Genomic DNA, 18,075 nt, shown 5'->3' with positions numbered 1-18,075 from the left:
TATTTTTTATATAAATGCTTCTTAACACTTCTGTGGGTGATGGACAAAGACATGCATTTTTCGAGTACTGCAGAATTTTCGTAGAACTGCTTCTCACATTCACATTGCTGAGGAGAGGTAAAACCAGTCCTAATCTTTTAGAATCGGAAACAGCTATTTTGGCGTCAGAGGCATTAGAAACAGCAAGGGAGGCTGTTGGTGCCTTCTCCGGCTGCTTCAGCTCTGCACGGTAAGCCTTGTTCTGTCGGAGCAGACCCACCATTAATTATCTCAGCCTTTCACCGGTACCGCACGCGTACCGCACGCTCGGAGCGCTGCCGAAGCGAAGCCCGGTGTTTTCACAAAGCCAGCCCGTCCCCTGCGGCGGCCGCACGCCTGGGCCGTGCCGGGGTGCCCGGCTTGCCGGCGGAAGGTCCCGTTCCTCGTCCCGCCCGCTCCCGCGGGGCCGTGCCCGCGGCCGGGGCGGGGCCGCGTTTGAATGGCGCGGCGGGAAGATGGCGGCGGCACCGGCCTCCCCCCGAGCGCGGCCGCCGCCACCTCGGCCGCGGGGCTCGGCGGCGGCAGCTCCGGCAGGCCGGGACGGGCTGTGCCTCCCGGGCCCGCCGCTCCCCGCCGCGCTCTGCTCAGCCCTCCGCCCGGCCTCGACCTCTCCCTGCGCCGCAGCGGCTCGGCAGGTACCGGCGCGGGAGAGCGCAGCCCTTTTCTCCCATTCCCCTCCTTCCCTCGCCGCCTTCCCCTCGGCCGTGCGGCGCGGCGGTCGGGCCGTGCTGGGCGAGGCGGAGCGGGGCTGCCCCGGGGGCGGTGGGCGCTGCCGGAGCGGCCGAGGCTGTCCCGGAGCGGGGCCTTGGCGGACGGCGCCGTGCTCGGGCCCCGCTTCGCCCCTTCCCTTCCCCTCCGGGGCAGCGGCCGCGGCCGGGGGACGCGCTTGTGGGAGCAGGTGCTGATCGAAGGATTTCCTGCACCCCTCGCTGTGCAGTCGAGGAAGGAAATATGAAAATGTGTATTCCGTGCGCCGTTCTGAGATGGGGGCATTCTGTGTGTCGTGTAACTGTGGGCCTTGTGCTTGGCTTGGCCTCTAGGTGCTGCCATAATACAACAATCGGTACGGTCCGTTCGCCTTGGTAAACCAGGCAAGGTTTGTTTACCTCCGTTGAGAAACTGATCAAAGAATGCATACAGAATACAGAAGAAGCATGCACAATATATTTCTGTATGCAATATACGGCATTTTGTATAAACATCTTGTGGCAAGGTGTCATACCAAGTGCTCCTGCTGCCAGACAGAGCCACTTAAAGTGATGCTTCTAGATGCCATACATACATTTTACCAGCTTATTGTGCTCTTGAATCAGAAGAGATCAGGAGAGAAATCAAGACGTATGCAGCATCGAGATTGTATACGACATCTTAAAATCAAGATATTTACAAAGCATCTTGCGGTTTCATCTCTTTGGTGATTTTTCTGTAACTTTTTAAAGCGTTTACATCTCTCGGTCTCTTCTCCAGTCATGTCACATCTTCTCACTGATGTGATTATGCTCTGCAAGATGCAATTTTGTCAATTTCTGCAATGGAATAGAGCAAGGCAGTGTACACATTTCCACAGCCAGCTCCCCAAAGACAATGCAGTAAGCAGCACTCCTGTGTTTACCTGGCCCCACACTCTGGAATGGTTTTCTTTCTGAGAAATCTAATACTGAAAGATATTAAACAACAATCTATATCTTCCTAATTTTGACTGTTTCTTAGCATTGTTTTAGTAAAAAGAAAAAAAGGTTAGTATCAGAGGTATGCTTCTGCACATTGATCTCTAAGTCACAAGTTTCCAAACGTGTGTTCAGTTCTAATCTAAAGACATTCTTCAAAGAGCCAGATCACATAATCCTTTACTCATTCCATCTTTTATGTGAAATTTGTTGGTTTTAACACTAGGGAAAAAACTTGAGGTCCCATCACATAGAGGTTTTTGTGTTTCTGAATCCTACTTCTGCCATATGAGTCCCTGTATTTGATTTGCATGGCAAGGAGGGGACTATAAGCTTCTCAGAGAAGCTACCAGAAGTTTCCCCTATGTCAGACAGAGCCAATGCCAGCCAGATCCAAGAGAGGCCTGCCACTGGCCAAGGCTATCAGCAATGGCAGGAGCACCTCTGGGACAATGTATTTGAGAAGGGGGAAAAACGCCTGTGCAATGGCAGCTGCAGCTGGAGGAGTGAGAATATGTGATGGAATCAGCCTGCAGACACCAAGGTCAGTGAAGAAGGAAGGTCTTTCAGGGAGTGGAGCAGAGATTCACCTGCAGCTTGTGGTGAAGACCACGGTGAGGCAGGTAGGGCTGTTATCCACATGTAGCCCATTGAGGTCCATGGTGTAGCAGAGGTCCACCTGCAGCCCGTGGAGGAACCCATGCTGGAACAGGTGGATGGCCAAAGGAAGCCGTGGCCCTGTGGGAAGCCCACACTGAAGCAGGCTCCTGGCAGGACCTGTGCAGGGAGGAACCCATGCTGGAGAAGGTTTGCTGGCAGGACTTGTAACCCTGTGGGGGACATGAACTGGAGCAGTTTGTGAAGAGCTGTGGCCTATGAGAAGGACTCATATTGGAGAAGTTCGTGGGGGACTGTCTCCTGTGAGAGGGACCCCACACTGGAGCAGGGGAGGAGTGTGAGGAGCTCTCCTCTGAGGAGGAAGGAGTGGCAGAGACAATGTGTGATGAACTGACTGCAACTCCCATTCCCTGTCCCCTTGTGCTGCTGGAGGGGAAGAAGTAGAGAAAATCGGGAATACAGTTGAGCCTGAAAAGAAGGGAGGAGTAGGGGGGTAGGTATTTTTAAGATTTTGATTCATTTCTCATTATACTATTCTGATTTGATTAGTAATAAATTAATTTTCCTCAAGTCAAGTGTTTTGCCTGTGATAGTAATTGGTGGGTGGCCTTTCCCTGTCCTTTTCTTCACTCCTGAACCTTTCACTGTATTTTGTCTCCCCTGTCCTGTTGAGGAGGGGAATGACTTTGGGTAACTTTGGGTAGCACCTGGTGTCCAGCCAGGGTCAGCCCACCACAGTCACAGTTTAGGATGGACAATTCTGGTCTCCTCTGAATTCCCCTTGGGAGGTCTATTCTGCTTTGTAGCATATTTCTGTTCTCTCCCAATGGTGTGTAAATTTTTGTTTAGTATTTTATGGTACTTTGATTATACAAAGTGAAGCAAAGCTGTGTAGAGGAGACTGATCATGCAGGAGTGACAGGCCAGGTTGGGGTTAACCTCTAGGCAGCAGCTGAAATTTTTAGTGTGATGAGAGAAAAAATGCTGACTGCTTATGCAGGCTGGTATTATTAATCTAGCCAGCCCTTATGCTGTCAACAATGGTGGGAAATTTCTTTTAGAAATTTTTGAACGTACCAGTAGAAAAATGGGTACAGTAGAGGCAGTACACACGATTACTTGGTTTTCATCTCAGTTTGACAAGGTCTTTCACAAAATGCTTTTACAGGAATTGTATATTTATGGGTGGTAGGGGAGGCATTCCTGTGGGTTAGAAACCTGAATGGGACAAAAAACTTGAGTTTTCTTAATGATCTGGAAAAAGGGAGGAGAAGGAGGAGGCAGTGTCTATAGTCGGCACAAAGTTGTTCAGGGTTACTAAGACAAGAAACAATCAACAAGGAACTTAATTAAGCTAGAGGAACTGGCAGTGTTATGAAGATACTAGTCACTGTTAATAAACTGAAATATCACTGTTAATAAACTGAAATACGACACATTCTACAGAGTAGCTTGAGTGGATTGTTTGCTTTAGGTTGTGGTTTTCATTCATCTGTAAAATAAAAAACACTGGGCAGTTCTGCAATCAGTGAGAATTAGTGAAATCTCAGTAGCAGTAATTTAAAAGGGAGATGGTGTGGGTAAGGACAAGATGGCAAATACATTGCAATGCTGTTACATTTATCAGTGCTGAAGCTCTCCTTGACTATGTACTTGGTAATGGCTGCTCTGTCTCAAAAGCAAATACCAGGGCAAGAGTTTGGTGAAGTAATTAATTGGATGTGGAAAATCTTACAGGAGGAAAAATTAAAAAAAAAGATGTCAAGAGATAAGAAAAATGGTGAACCGTCCACACAAAATATTGAAAAATACAGGGCAGATAGTTTATTGCCTTTTCTTGTAATACAGGAGTTTGGAGAGAAGTTTGACATTTAGGTGTATAACCTAAATGCCCTCAGATGCAAAAGATGATACTTGACTTTTTAAATTTGATTTTTATTTTCTCCTTCCAAAGGGCAATATCAGCAGGTAAATGTTCCTGAAGACCAAGCAGACAAGTTGCTCCTTGCAAGCTGGGGTCTTCCCAAAGCGGTTCTGGAGAAATACCACAGTCTGGGAGTAGTGCAGATGTTTGAATGGCAAGCAGAATGCCTGATGCTTGGACAAGTTCTGGAAGGGAAGAACCTTGTTTACTCAGGTATGTGAACATTTGACAAAACCAGCCCCCCCTAACTTTTCCACTGCCATTTACAAGGAGTTATTGGTGCTGAAACATTTGGATCTGACAGCTAGAAAGGTCAAAATCCTCTTCTGGAGACATCTTAAGATCTGTCCCATTGCTGTACCTCAAACTTGATTAATGGTCTCCTTTCCAGATGTGTAGAGAGACTTTTTGCCCCATTTTCTCTGTTCCTTTAGAAACTGATGATTAGGAGTCAGCTAATGGTCACTCTTTTTTGTTACAGACTGTCAACTAGGAACTGAGAGATAACTGAAGATCTACATACTTCTGAGAGTATTATTTGCTATTAGGTTTTTTTTTCAGTCCATTTGTCATTTCTCATCACATATTGTGTGTGGGGTGTGTGTGCAGAAGGAGAAGTAGGACTGGTGAACTAGAAATCTGTAGGAAATGACAATTTGGTGTCTACCCTTCATGGGAAAAAGGTTCTAGAGCAGCACTGAGAGGATGAAGAACTTAGAAAAGAGGCGGGTGATTTTTAGTCTCCTTGACTCTTTGTAGAGGTGACTGCAAATGTGGTTGTGGGTGAGAGACATCAACTGAAGAGTCCCTCTCCAAGTTCTCCAGTAACTGCTTTCTATGCTAGATTTGTTCCTTGGATTTATTTTTTAAACTTTAAAAATGAATTAAACTCTCCCCCCCTCCCCTTTTTTTCCAAGCTCCTACCAGTGCTGGAAAGACTCTTGTGGCAGAATTGCTTATTTTGAAGCGAGTCCTGGAGACTCGTAAGAAAGCTCTTCTCATCCTTCCCTTTGTCTCTGTGGCCAAGGAGAAGAAATGTTACTTGCAGGTAAGTAGCATTCAAGGAAGGTAAATTTATGGGTAGTAGTTATTGGGTCACATTTTTTAAACAGACATGCAAAAGCATGGGTTTTGAAGGTAAAAAAAGATTGCTGAGTTTTTTCAAAAAGGAGTTATAGATAATTTAAAATTTACTCTAAGTTGGAGATTAAAAAAAATGAAACTTTTAGCCAAAAAAGTAAACTTAGAAAAAAATTTATGGAATCGATTAAAGCATTTTATTTCAGCTTTGAATTTTAAAGCATTGTTACTTGCATTTATTCACTGGTTTGATAATATACAAAATTTAAATGAAGTTTCTAATGAAAGATCGATTAGGTAAAGTACAAAGGGAAGGTGTAAATGTTATCTTAACGATAAAAGTGTATTTTAGTTTTCCTTGGGGTATTTCTCCACAATTTTGTGCGTTTTATTTCACTTTGACTTTGCTATTTCTTTTTTTTCTGCTAGAAAATGATTATGTTTTGGCTTCTTCCCCCCAGCTATTTAAAAAATAAAATTACTGTGGGAACACTCTTCAAGACATAAATATTTTTTCTTGAAAGACTTCCACATCAAATATTGTTGCCATTAGGTAATGACAATGACTAAAACCAAATCCAAACCCAGCAGGCATTTTTGTTATAGTTTCTAGCAGTTAAGACAGTTTGGGTGTTCATTAACTGAGATGGTATCTTAACTTTACAAATTGCTAGGGAATCCTACAAACTAAATGCAAAAGGTACTTTGTAGTGATTGATAACAGAGATGCATTTTTTGCTTTAATCTTGTAAAACTGGAGGATTATCAATGCTCTGTTGTTCTACTCCTGGCATGAGGCTTGGCTATAGCTGCACACTCTTGAACTCAAAGGGTGACCTACCTCTGAGGTCCAAATATTTATGTCTTTTGTTAATACAGTGTGGGATGTGCCAAAGTTTTGGCACTGCAGTAAGGAGACCTGGAAGAGAAGAAGTTTCTGGGCTTTCAGTGTGAGATGTGTCATCACTGTGTTTGGAGTTCCATGTTTGGCTTTTGCCCAGGATTTCTCAAGAGGAAGGTGTCTTTGTACATAAGCCACTGATATAAACTGTTGCACTGTGTGTTCCCTAGTATTTTTAATACTAATGCTTACACAAAGCAGTAGTCCTGATCTTTTACTCAGTTATGTACGCTGTCTTGCAGCGAGTACTCTGTGGCTTCTGCTTTGGAAATAAAAAATGACAGTGGGAAAAAGAAGTGTCACTAACTGGCTGAGATATGGCTTTAATCTGATTAGCTGGCATTAAAAGTACTAAAAATTGTAGATGGAGAGTGCAGGCTTATATGTGATTCCAGCAGGCATGGGTCAAAATTCAGAGTTGTAACCTTGGATGATGTCCTGTATCCTTGGAAAACAGGCCCTGTTTCAGGAGGTGGATGTGAGAGTTGAAGGCTACATGGGAAGCATGGCTCCTGCTGGACGTTTCTCTGCTCTGGATGTTGCTGTCTGCACCATTGAGAAAGCCAATGGACTAATCAATAGGCTCATAGAAGAAAACAAAATGGACTCACTGGGTAAAATACTACAGATTGACCATTGTGGGGTTTACATATTCTGAGTACATGTGAAATCATGGGATACTTTGAATTTTCTGAGTCCTGTATGTGACAAATGTTCTATATAGGAATATGCAGTAAGTTTCTTCTTCCAGAGAACCTCTTATTTGGATTTAGGAGGACAGTCAGCACTGTTCCATGTAGCTCAGCAACTGGAATGAGTAGGTAGAAGCTGCACTCTTTAGTTTGTCTCAAATGGAGGGCAAGCTGCATTTAACAATGATTCCCATAGCTAGGAACTGTTCTCTAATAAAACTGAATTAAAGTTCTGAGGTATGTTTGAGTTCAAGAATGTACTATGTTCATTTGTTTTAGACAGAGATTGTGGAATCTAAGATCTATCTTCATTTAGCTTGAGGAAGAGAAGGAATTACATTCTGTGCTCATCTGGATCCAGATAAGCGGAATAAATACATAGTGCTCCTCTGGGTAGGCATGGTGACTGGGAGGGCTGTACCATTCATTTCTGTCTTGTTTGCTCAAAAACCTTCTGTCCTTGTAACATTGACTTCTGGGTCACTGTGGCCCTGATGGCCACTAGATAATGAAAGTATTCATTAAGTATTGGGGGATGAGGTAAAAACTGAAGAAGCCCAGTGTTTGTGTACACTTGGAGACGTGCTTTGCTAGTCCAGTCAGAAGTTTGTTATTCTCTTTTTTCTCTGATCAAGAAAGCTATATCCAGTTATGTTTTATACAGTGATCCTTCCCATCTTCACTCTGTCCTGTAACATAGCTGGTTGCTATTTTTAAAATATAAAAATTGCAAAAATAGATGAGGATCGAACTGATCTGCGACCTCCACCTTTGAAACTGCTATTCTGTGTGCATCTGGTATCATAATATTTTGTTGCATTGTGTACCAGAAGAGCTTTTTGAGAGAAAATGGGAAATAAAACCATACAGATTTTTTCAGAGTGTGAGATCATGGGATAACACGTTCAAGCCTGGATCTATAGGGGCTGAATCACCATGAATGCTTTAGAGACTGCCAGTGGGCTGGAAGATGAGTGGGTGACTGTTGTGCAGCGTTTTAAGCTCATTCAAATGAAGGCTCCAGCAGTCCAGCTCGATTCTTGAATGTATATCTTCATCCCTTTACTTGGAAGAAAACCTGCTATTTATTTCAATATATGGCTACCTGGTTTAAGGTTTTTTCCCGTGTTTAAACTAGGGTTAGTTTGATCCTATTTCATGACACTGTACAAGCTGTACTGACAGCGCGAGGCAGATGGGTCAGGATAAGCAACTTCATGTTGGCTTGTGTGGCTTGGAAGCACACTCAGTATATTAAAATATACTGTTTAATGATATCATCTTTCAGAAGGTAGAGATACACCAACTCCCTCTGGTTGGAGCCTCCATTTCATCCCTACATGTTGTGCTTTTGAAGATGAATGTACTTGAAAAGAGTCATATAAATATAAGCAGCCTAGTGACTACAAGATTTGAGTTTGAATATGCGTTCTCAATACCAATACCTCCTTAAAGCATCATGTTTTTCTTTCACCATTTGAAAATACCTCTGCTGCAAACCTGCATTTCCCTCATGCCCCAATACGGGCATATAACAGAAATAAGGGTAAAAAGCTTTTTTTCCTTTCTTTATATGCTTCTCTCACATTAATTTTTAAATTAAACTTGATTTTAAAAGTCATCTTTATGTAAGAAATGGACAAGTTTTCTTTTTGGAGGTATATTTTCATAAAAGCTGTAAAATATGGGTATGAACTGAAAATGCCAGTTTAGCTGTCACCCAAAGCAAGCATGTCTGAAACTGCAAGATTGTACCTTGTCTTCTAATTAATTCTAAATTTAGACCAGTTTGTAACAGGGGTGTTTTATCTTTTGAGATGAGTTATTGGGAGATGACTGCAATCCTGGCTGGATTCCATCTCAAGCTTGAGCTGTTCCTTTTGTTGATGTCAACCCCATGCTGATAGCTCACGTTGCCTTTGGAAATTGTTGAGAGAAACTCAACTCCTCTGCCAGAGCTCTCTTTGCTGTATGAAGCAGTTAAAAGCAATGTTGTGTTGCTAATTATTATATAACATGTCAGTTTAGAACATCCTGGTACATGGGAGATGATATTCCTGTTGTTCAGCCTCTTGACACCAATGCTAAAGAAACTTTTAGGAAAATAATTATAGAAGAATCTGCTGCTGTCTCAGTGTGTCAGCTGGGATTGGGCTTGTAATGTGGTGTTGTGATATTTGTTTCTTAATTTAAACTTGAAATTAAAATGTTACTTGATTATTTATAATTTAAAAAAATCAAGTCCTCTCTGCTTGTCCTTCAGAACTTTTTCGTTTTAAACAGGATGAGGAATTAAAACAACCTAGTTATTCTTCAGTAAACATGTCTGGTAACTCTCAGGTACTTTTTAGTAGTTTTTTTTCAGCTGTCTTCTAGGCATACACCTAATTTGCAGACAGAAATAGCAGACTGAGTCTAGCCTCATTTTCAGTACCTATGTAGGATGATGAAGGTCTGAAGTGACTTGTAAGGCTTTTACTTTTGTAGGTATCTGATTAAACTGTCCTGTCTCAGCTCTGGAAGAATTCAGACAGATTGTTGTATGGGGAAGCAGGAAGGAGCTTTTTCTGGTAGCTGAACAAATATGTATTTGGTGACCAATGAATTGCCTTTTTTTAAAAGCAAGCATAGAATAGAGGAAGTACAGGAAGACAGAGGAGCTGGATGGGTGGGAGTTTGTAAAAGAGGCTGATGAGGCAGTGCAGCACTCTTTTCTAACTTAAGTGGCTTGAAAGAGAAGGAGGGAGAAAACAGACGGAGAGAGAAGGAACATATGTAGGAAGGAGAGAAAAAAAGAGAAAGAAAAATAGCATTGAGACAGATAATATAAGGTCACATTTGCCCTTAAGCTCCTGCTATTTTAGCCACACCAGAAAGATATTACATAGCTGCACCAAAGAGGAAAAAAGCCCTCTACAGCAGCAGAGCTAATGAAGCATGGTGTCCTCTGTGCCCTGCTTTTTTTGTTTAACCTTCCTTTATCCTACTCCATATCCCTGAGACCCTGTCAGCTGGCCAGAAAGGATATATACTCCTGTTGGGATGTGTGCAGGAGGTGCACTGGGTGCCTGAGTAGTAGTGGCTCTGTGTCTTCTCCTTAGGGAACACTCTAATCTGGTCTGTTGTCTCCAGCTGCTGATATTGAGAAGCCTTTTTAGGCATGATTCTTTTAGATATTTCTACACACCTTAAAATTTTGATGGAGGTGGTTAATAGACTAAAAAGTCATTTGTAGGAGGGAAAAAAAGCTGTGAAACAAGGATTTTTTTTTTTCATTAGAAAGCCAAAGGTAAATAGTAGAGCCTGTTCAGGTTGGTTAATGAAGAGCAATTTAATAGGAAGCAGACTCTGCCGGTATAATTACATCTGCTCTTGTTTTTTTTCTGACATTATTGCATTAAGAAAAAAATGGTGTTTTTAACTAAGACAGTGATGTCAACAAAATTTTTTACTAGCTCATTTGAATGTTAGAATTTTCCTTTCCAGATACTCTGAAGTCTGAGAGTTTTTATTTGCAACAAGGTTAAAGTATAGACGCCGCAATACTGTTTTGTGTGATGTCTAGACAAACAGCCTATTTATTTTTACTTTTTAAAAGTTGATTGTGTGTGTGTGTATGTGTGGTTGTGGTGTGTGTGAAATGTCATGACATTGGTCATGATTTCTCTCTCTCAGTGACAGCAGGAAGCCATTGTCATGTTGGTAAGCATAGATGGATTTGTGAATATAAATTTCAGTTCATCATGTGGAATGTGAAAGGATTGAGGCTATTTGTTCTTAGTTTGGAGGTTTGTCAAATATGAGCTGAGTGCTTTACTTTATCAGGAGTGGTGGTTGTGGATGAGTTGCACATGCTGGGAGACTCTCATCGAGGATATCTGCTGGAACTCCTCCTGACCAAAGTGAGATATGTTACAGAGACGGTAACAAAAAGGTGAGTAGACTGAGATGCTTGTCTTTTAATGCTGAATAATTGATGACACTAAATATTTGTTCTCTGTGTGAATAGAAATTTGGGTTAGCTCTAAGGTTTTTATAAGAGCAATGACCTGGACTATTTTGTTTATAAAGATCTCATCATAGCTCTTTTCAGGGGCCTGCCATTGTAGTTAAACCATCTTTTCCTTATGGTTTTCAATTTGTGTGCTACCATGGGATTTATCCTCTCAGGAAAAAAAGTAAGGCTGAACCTTTCGTTTAGTTCTTCAGCCTAGTTGTGGTTGGTGGTTTTTTTTTATTATTATTATTTTTAATTTTTTTTTTTAAACTTTGGATTTTTTAAACACAGTTTTGCTAGCTTCATGGAATGGTGTAATTATCCTACTGGAATGTTCTGGTGTGGTGGAAGAGTGGAAGAGTGGGCATACTGTTAACTTGTGCATGGTGAATTGATCAGGAGGCATAGAGGGTATGTCAGTAGTCTGCTTAATTAGCACTCCTCAGGGTGAGCTCCACTTCTGCTTATAACATGTGATTCGTGGTTGCATGTTTTCTTGCCTTTAGCACAGTTGATTTGACACTGGGGAGTAGATAAGATGTTTGGGAAGACCTCTAGAAGCTTCTAAGAATTCTGTATCTGGATCCTCAGCACCAAAATGCCCAGCTGCTCTGAAGTGCCCAAACACAGAGAAAAGGAAATGGAGGAGGTGGTGTAACCTTCTTAACCTCTATTGGTGGTGCTGAGAGAAGAGTCAAAATCAACTGTTTCCTTAGCACAAAAAGTCAGATTTTGCCATTTTTCTCTGCTGCTTCTTGTCTTGTGAGTTGAACCAGTGCTGGGCTAAGCAGAGACCATCTACTTAGTTCTGGGGAAGGTGCCATTTCTACACTTTTGACTGGACATTTCACCCAGTATTTCCCATTGTGAATTCCAGGAGCCAGCAGTGTTCTTGGTGTAAATCACATCTGGCTTCTCATATTCTCCCCATAAATCCTGGAAGCCAGAATGCTTTGGAGCAGTGTGAATGACTCCTTTTCTCTCAGTTTTATCAGGTAGCTGCAGCACAGGTGCAGGCCCACCCTCTGCTTTACTCCCTTGCATGGAGGAAGCAGGAAGGAGAAAACACTTGCCAGGGTTAAAAAGTACAGGTACATCGAGGAATATTCCTGGGAAGACGCAGTGTTTCAGTCTTCACCATGCAGGCATGCTAGGGCCCAGACTCTCCATCCCTCTGTCAGGATCAAGGTGACAGTGGTACCCTGTACCACTTCCTGACAGGAAGGAAGTGACTGTTATTTTTATTTTGGAAACCACTGCATTCCTGGAGCTGAACACCACATTTTCTCTCAAATGTCCTTCTAAGTCTATGTTTGGTTTTTTTTCTCTCTGTTATTTAATGGGCTTATATAAAGACTTTAAACACTGACCAGTCTGGCCAGTTATCAGAATGATCAGTGCCTGTCCCACTGAAGTACAAGCTGTGTCTTCACAGCAAGAAAATGTTCTCAGATGGCCATTGCCTGTGTGGGTGTCCATGCTTCTCCACGAGGTTTTTCCAGACTCAGCTAAAATTCTGCAGCAGATTTTTCTCCTCCTTAGTCAAATAGTGTGTTGTAGAGCTGGAACTTTTTTAATCCTTGGAGGTCAAAAGTTGCTTTAGGGAGGAAAAGGTCCAAAGTTTCTGTAGGCAGAAAAAATTCTAACCTTGATGGTGAACCTGTACAGCAAATGTTTAAAGAGCTTAGATAATAGAGAGTCTGCCTCTCCCCAACTTCCTTATTTCTGTCTCATCAGTGAACTGGCCTTTTATACTACAGCTTTTGGGTAATCTTGTTTTCTCTGTCTTGTCTTTGCCAGGATTACCAGGGTCTTCTAAGAAGGTTCAGGTTATTTCTGATCTCACAGTGATTTGTCAGATCTTTTCATTTTTTAGTCTCAATTTGTAGCTCAGTTCAAATGAATACTTCTCAAACATAAGCTTAGAAGCATTAAAAAAACCCTATTATGTGGATGTAAAAGCCTGAATTAACATCTTAATTTGGATATCTAAATTAACAGTTTGTGTTGTCAGGTTTGCTAGGAGTCCATCACTTCTCACTGTCTTTAGTGAAAGCTGCTGTTCTGCATTTTAGGAACAGATGCTACTTGCTTCTTTGCTGTACTTAGGGTTTTGGTTCCCAGATCTATAAAGGCATTAGTCTAATATTATTTGTCCTGAAATGGAAACAAATAGAAGTATTTTAATTGAGGTATTTAGGCTTAGAAAGATTGCAGTGGAGATTGAGCCATTCCTTTATTTCTATGTTTTTGTTAGTGGCAAGGAACTAGTTGATCTTTGTATTTGTTTTCAGTCTCTCCAAATATCCAGTCAATTTATAGTTGCTGGCTACCTAAAGAAGGTAAAGGTTTAGGTTCAAACTGATTAAAAGCTGAATTATCTTGTTATCAGTGCATAACCTGATGTGTTTTCTAAGAGTAGAGTATGGCTTCTTTCTTTGTCAAGAAGTTGAAAAATTAGCTTTGCACTTGAGAGGCTGGAAGGAAGTAGATCAAACTGCTTTTGGTTTTTCTGAATTCTGTTTTCCAGAACAGTTGCCTATATTGTCACTAACTTTCATCTTTTTTAACCACTTCCAGACACACAAAGAGCACCAGTCCTGGTTTTGGTGGCATACAGGTAATAGGCATGAGTGCTACCCTCCCTAACCTGGGGCTCCTGGCCTCATGGTTAGATGCAGAGCTTTACTGTACAGATTTCCGCCCTGTGCCCCTCAAGGAGTGGGTGAAAATTGGCAGCAACATATATGACTCCTCCATGAATTTAGTGCGAGAATTCCAGCCCAAGCTGCAACTGAAGGTAACAAAACCCTGAGCAGTGGCTTTGGGATAATGCCTTTCGTAGTGCTGAAGTTAAAAAGGCAGCTCTTGATATGTTTTTATTTATTTTTAAATAGATGACCTTCACAACTTGATTGTTTACTTCATTGCTTCATGCTCAAACAGAATAGAATTGGTATTTTTGTCTTCTACTGACTTAAAAAACGGCAAGAGACACACTCATGAAGATTCTTGACTCTAACTTGAAGACAGAGTTGACTTTGCAGTTATGTTGTTTCTGAGTACTTGACAGGTATAAAGGTTTGATTACCCTCTTACCCACCATTCTATCTTGTGTCTGGTAATCTACTTCCCTTTTATAAATGCAGGAAAGTATTTCCTGCTTAGGCCAAGGAATTTGCATTCATAACTGGGAGAAAGTATTTGGTATTGAACCTGCTTATGTTAAACTCCTAAATGATCTAATTTTGACACTGATTAGAAGGCAGATGTCCATCCTAATTCTTCTGGATCTGTTTTCAGTAGTTTCAAGTTTTGCACACTTGAAAAGGATATGGAAAGTTAGGGGTAACATATGGTAATGATTTCAAAGAACCAAATGGGTAGAAGTGGAAAATTGGAGCTCTCCACTTGTAGATACTTTTCTGTGGAGTCTTTGAAGGCTAAATTCTCTAAATTCTCTCTCTAGTCCTTTCAACTGCTCTGTGTAACACCAGTGTAGTGGTTGAGCAATATGGGCTGAATGGCGGCAATACTTTGGAATGTTTTGCGATATTTTGGAATATTTTGGAATGTTTTGCACTTTGTTCTTGCTGTGCACAGACATTCTCTTGTCAGTAGCATGATGGCACAGCAAAGAAAAAGTATCCTGGAAACAAAAGGAAATGTTTTTCACTAGACCATTTGGAAGTTAGCTTTTACGTGGTCACATTGGGAAGGCGATGTTGCATTTGGATATTTTTGAGTTGCTTTGGATAGTTACTAAATTAAGCGAGAGGAAGAACTAAACTAGATTTATGACTCAACGGTTTAAAGGAGTTGGTTTATTTTATAAGTCTGGGGGATCTTGGGCTTGAAATCTGTCACTGGACCTTCAGACTTCTGTGCCTCAGATTGGACCAGTAAAAGAGAACTTGATGACTTCACCACTTGAGCTGAATTTGGCTGAATCCTTGTGGAGAAGTTCCTGCCATTGCTCCCCGTTTTCATTTGCATTTTAGTGCTTTTTTTTTCTTGCTGTACACCTACATTTTTCTCTTCTTCCTTTGGCCTGCTTGCTGCAAGAGAATCTGGCATAGCCGAGCATAACAGATCAGTTGCAGGGACTCTCTTAGGATCTTAAAACCAAAAAAAGCAAGCTGTAAACAGCAGGTTTTTGCATCAACGTCTATATAAGTATCCCTAAAAGCCTTCCACTGTTCTCTGAACACTTGCAGTCTTCGGTGCTTGCTGAGTGCATCTTATTGGGGATGCTTAGACTGCTATAGGTCATGCTTTTAGTTCAGACATCCAAGTTAAAAAATGTTCCCTAGTTAGAGAGGTTTTCCTCCTGCGCACTTCCTAGTTCTTCCCCGCTACTGTTAACTGTAATATGGAGGTTGCAGTGATTTATTTGTGCACTGTGTGGCCTTCATTCAGAAAAAGATTTCTGAAAGCAAGGTGTAAAACATTACATGTATTCATGGGTAGGTCTAGAACTGCTCTCAACAGTGTGGTCATACTAGTGCTTGAACTTCATAAAGCAAGACGGAAACTAAGGCAACAGCGCTCCATGTTCTTTGTTTGTTTCTCTTACTGACTGGAAGTAGAAGATTCCTACTGGGATAGAGAAGAAGGACAGCATTTACAAGCCTCATTCAATTTGACAGTGCACTGAAAATATTTTATCTCCATTCAGGGAGACGAAGACCATATTGTGAGCCTGTGTTATGAGACTGTTTGTGGTGGCCATTCAGTCCTGCTCTTCTGTCCGTCCAAGAACTGGTGTGAGAAGCTGGCAGACATCATTGCCAGGGAGTTCTACAGTTTGCAACAAGCTGAGAGTAAGAGAAAAGTACTTAATAGAAGACTACAATATGCACAGTACCTTTAATGAAAATTAATTTTAGTAGGAACTATAAAAATACTTTCTCTCTCAAGGTTCTGCAAAAGGCTCAGCCCTTGCCCCAGTTGTTGTGGACAGAGAAGGGATTGATGAGGTCCTGGATCAGTTAAAGCGTTCAATCTCAGGCCTGGATTCTGTGCTGCAGCGTACTTTGCCATGGGGAGTGGCATTTCATCATGCAGGTATTCCTGAACATCTTGGTCTTGAATTCAGTAGTGGTGAAATCATATGGATTCTTTTTACTGCAGGTATCAGCGATTTACCAGTTGCTTTTCTAAGTGTTTTGTAGCTTAAGACTAAATAAGCTTTGAGAACCCCACAGTTACAGGCAAATTTGAAATTCTTGTTTTGTGGCCAAAGACTTTAATTCACAAATTGTTTTGCTAAATCTTTTCTCTGTTGTGTTGGATAACAGCAACTTTTGGAATACAACTTACCTGGTCTTTACTTTGTGAAATGCTTGAGAACTTACCTGATTTGCAGCTACAGAAGTTTTCAAGTTGTTCCTAATGCTGCCAGAGTATTTCACAGCCATTTTCCTCAGCTTAATATTGAAATAAATGAGAAAATAGAAGCAATATAAAAGTAAAAATAAAAGGAGCATGTGCTGTGAACACTTCTGCTTGGATTTTTTATTTCTTATTTAGGTAGGTAATAGAGTATGTCACCTGTTGATTCACTGAGAAAAAAGACTGACTGGGAGAGACAACAGTAGCTAGGGCATTGATTATGTAGGAGGAATAATTCTAAATGCTTAGAGAATCTATATTTCTTATAAAATTGGCCTGAAGCCCTGAAGGTAATGTAGAAAGATACATACCAGATCTGTAAGGAGAATAATGAAGAAGGAGTCCAGGGTCAGGACTGCAGATGAGTAAATCCTAGTTCCCTGCTGTTTCCTCATTTTTTATTTCTTTATATATTTACTTGCAGTGCTTGTAAATATGCAGTAAGTAGTTCATCTTCCTACAATGTGTAGGAAGAAACACCTTAGAAAAGCTCGTATGTTACTGTCAGTTGAATAATAAAGAATTAATGGTGAAATTTTGCTTCACTTACCAGTCAGAAGAAGTTAACTAAGGTAGTGTTGCAAGTCTAGTTCTTAACACTGAATGGTCGAGGTTCATTAAGTTTTGTCCTTCCCTTGCTGGACAGCAATATTTTTAGCTCTTAAATTCAGTCTCAGCATCGCAAGGGTCGCTAAAAGCCAGGTCTCCTCAGGTCTGACTTTTGAGGAGCGGGACGTGATCGAGGGCGCCTTTCGGCAGGGCCTGATCCGAGTCCTGGCAGCCACGTCCACGCTCTCGTCGGGAGTGAACCTGCCTGCGCGCCGCGTCATCATCCGCACACCCACCTTTGGTGGCAGGCTGCTGGACATCCTCACCTACAAGCAGATGGCTGGAAGGGCTGGCAGGAAAGGGGTGGACACAGAGGGTAAGCAGAGTCTTTATTCACATTCTGTAGGAGCGGTGTTAACCTGATTAAATCCAGGGCGGTACTTCGCAATTAGGCGCTAATCATGATGAATTCCTTCGGTATTCGGTATGATTAGGTTAATCAAGATGAATTTGTTTGGTATTGATTTGTTTGGTATTAATGGAGTAAAAGTCGTAATTCCCAGGGGATTGTTTTCGCTGCCTGAGACCGACGTCGGTATTTATATGTCAGTTACTTCAGGAACAGGCTTTTTTCTCCTTTGAATTCTTGTTAGCTTCTAAGGCTATGTTGTTCATTTGCCTTAATTCTATGATCCATGGTCAGTTGACTAAAGTGTTTAGAGTTTCAGTGAGAAAATTTGCAGTAAACTCTCATTGGATGGGCCTAAAATGTAAGAAATGCATTTAAAGTCTACAACCCTAATTTGACAAACTTCTGTTATATGATTTAGATTTATTCAACTTCTGCTAAACTCCATCAATTTCGTGGATCTTGAGAGTAGCAATGAGACAGAGACAGGGAAAAATGAACAGTAGTTCACAGATAACATGGCACCTTCTTGCATACAGTGGCACTGATTGATGTTCAACAAAATAATCCTACCTGTTACTTTAATTTGCAATGGAAATTTACCTTTGTGGATAATGTTTGCAAAAAGCTACATTATACAAGTATAAACAGAGTAGAAAATAAGAAGTTCAACAGATATGGGAAGTGGGATTTGCCCTCCTGATTGTTTGATTGGTGCTTGCTGGAGCCCTATGTAAGCAGACTGTTCTTACATTTAGCTTTCTATTTTTGCCCGAGTAGCATAGCAACAGAGCATTTTGCGACC

General features: G+C 41.5%; 1 protein-coding gene across 1 annotated transcript in view; it reads left to right on the top strand.

The window, feature by feature from the left end:
- The first annotated feature begins 478 nt into the window (after positions 1 to 478).
- POLQ (DNA polymerase theta) overlaps positions 479 to 18,075 on the top strand; it is a 51,960-nt gene continuing 34,363 nt past the window's right edge. Inside the window, 9 exon segments of the mRNA XM_066338408.1 lie at positions 479 to 674; positions 4,279 to 4,461; positions 5,166 to 5,296; positions 6,687 to 6,843; positions 10,747 to 10,855; positions 13,499 to 13,718; positions 15,597 to 15,752; positions 15,811 to 15,985; positions 17,025 to 17,237. Coding sequence (XP_066194505.1) covers positions 479 to 674; positions 4,279 to 4,461; positions 5,166 to 5,296; positions 6,687 to 6,843; positions 10,747 to 10,855; positions 13,499 to 13,718; positions 15,597 to 15,752; positions 15,811 to 15,985; positions 17,025 to 17,237 — 1,540 coding nt within the window.

Source organism: Sylvia atricapilla, chromosome 2, assembly GCF_009819655.1.
Source record: "Sylvia atricapilla isolate bSylAtr1 chromosome 2, bSylAtr1.pri, whole genome shotgun sequence".
NCBI lineage: Eukaryota > Metazoa > Chordata > Aves > Passeriformes > Sylviidae > Sylvia > Sylvia atricapilla.
This window is presented reverse-complemented; position numbering and strand designations above follow the sequence as displayed.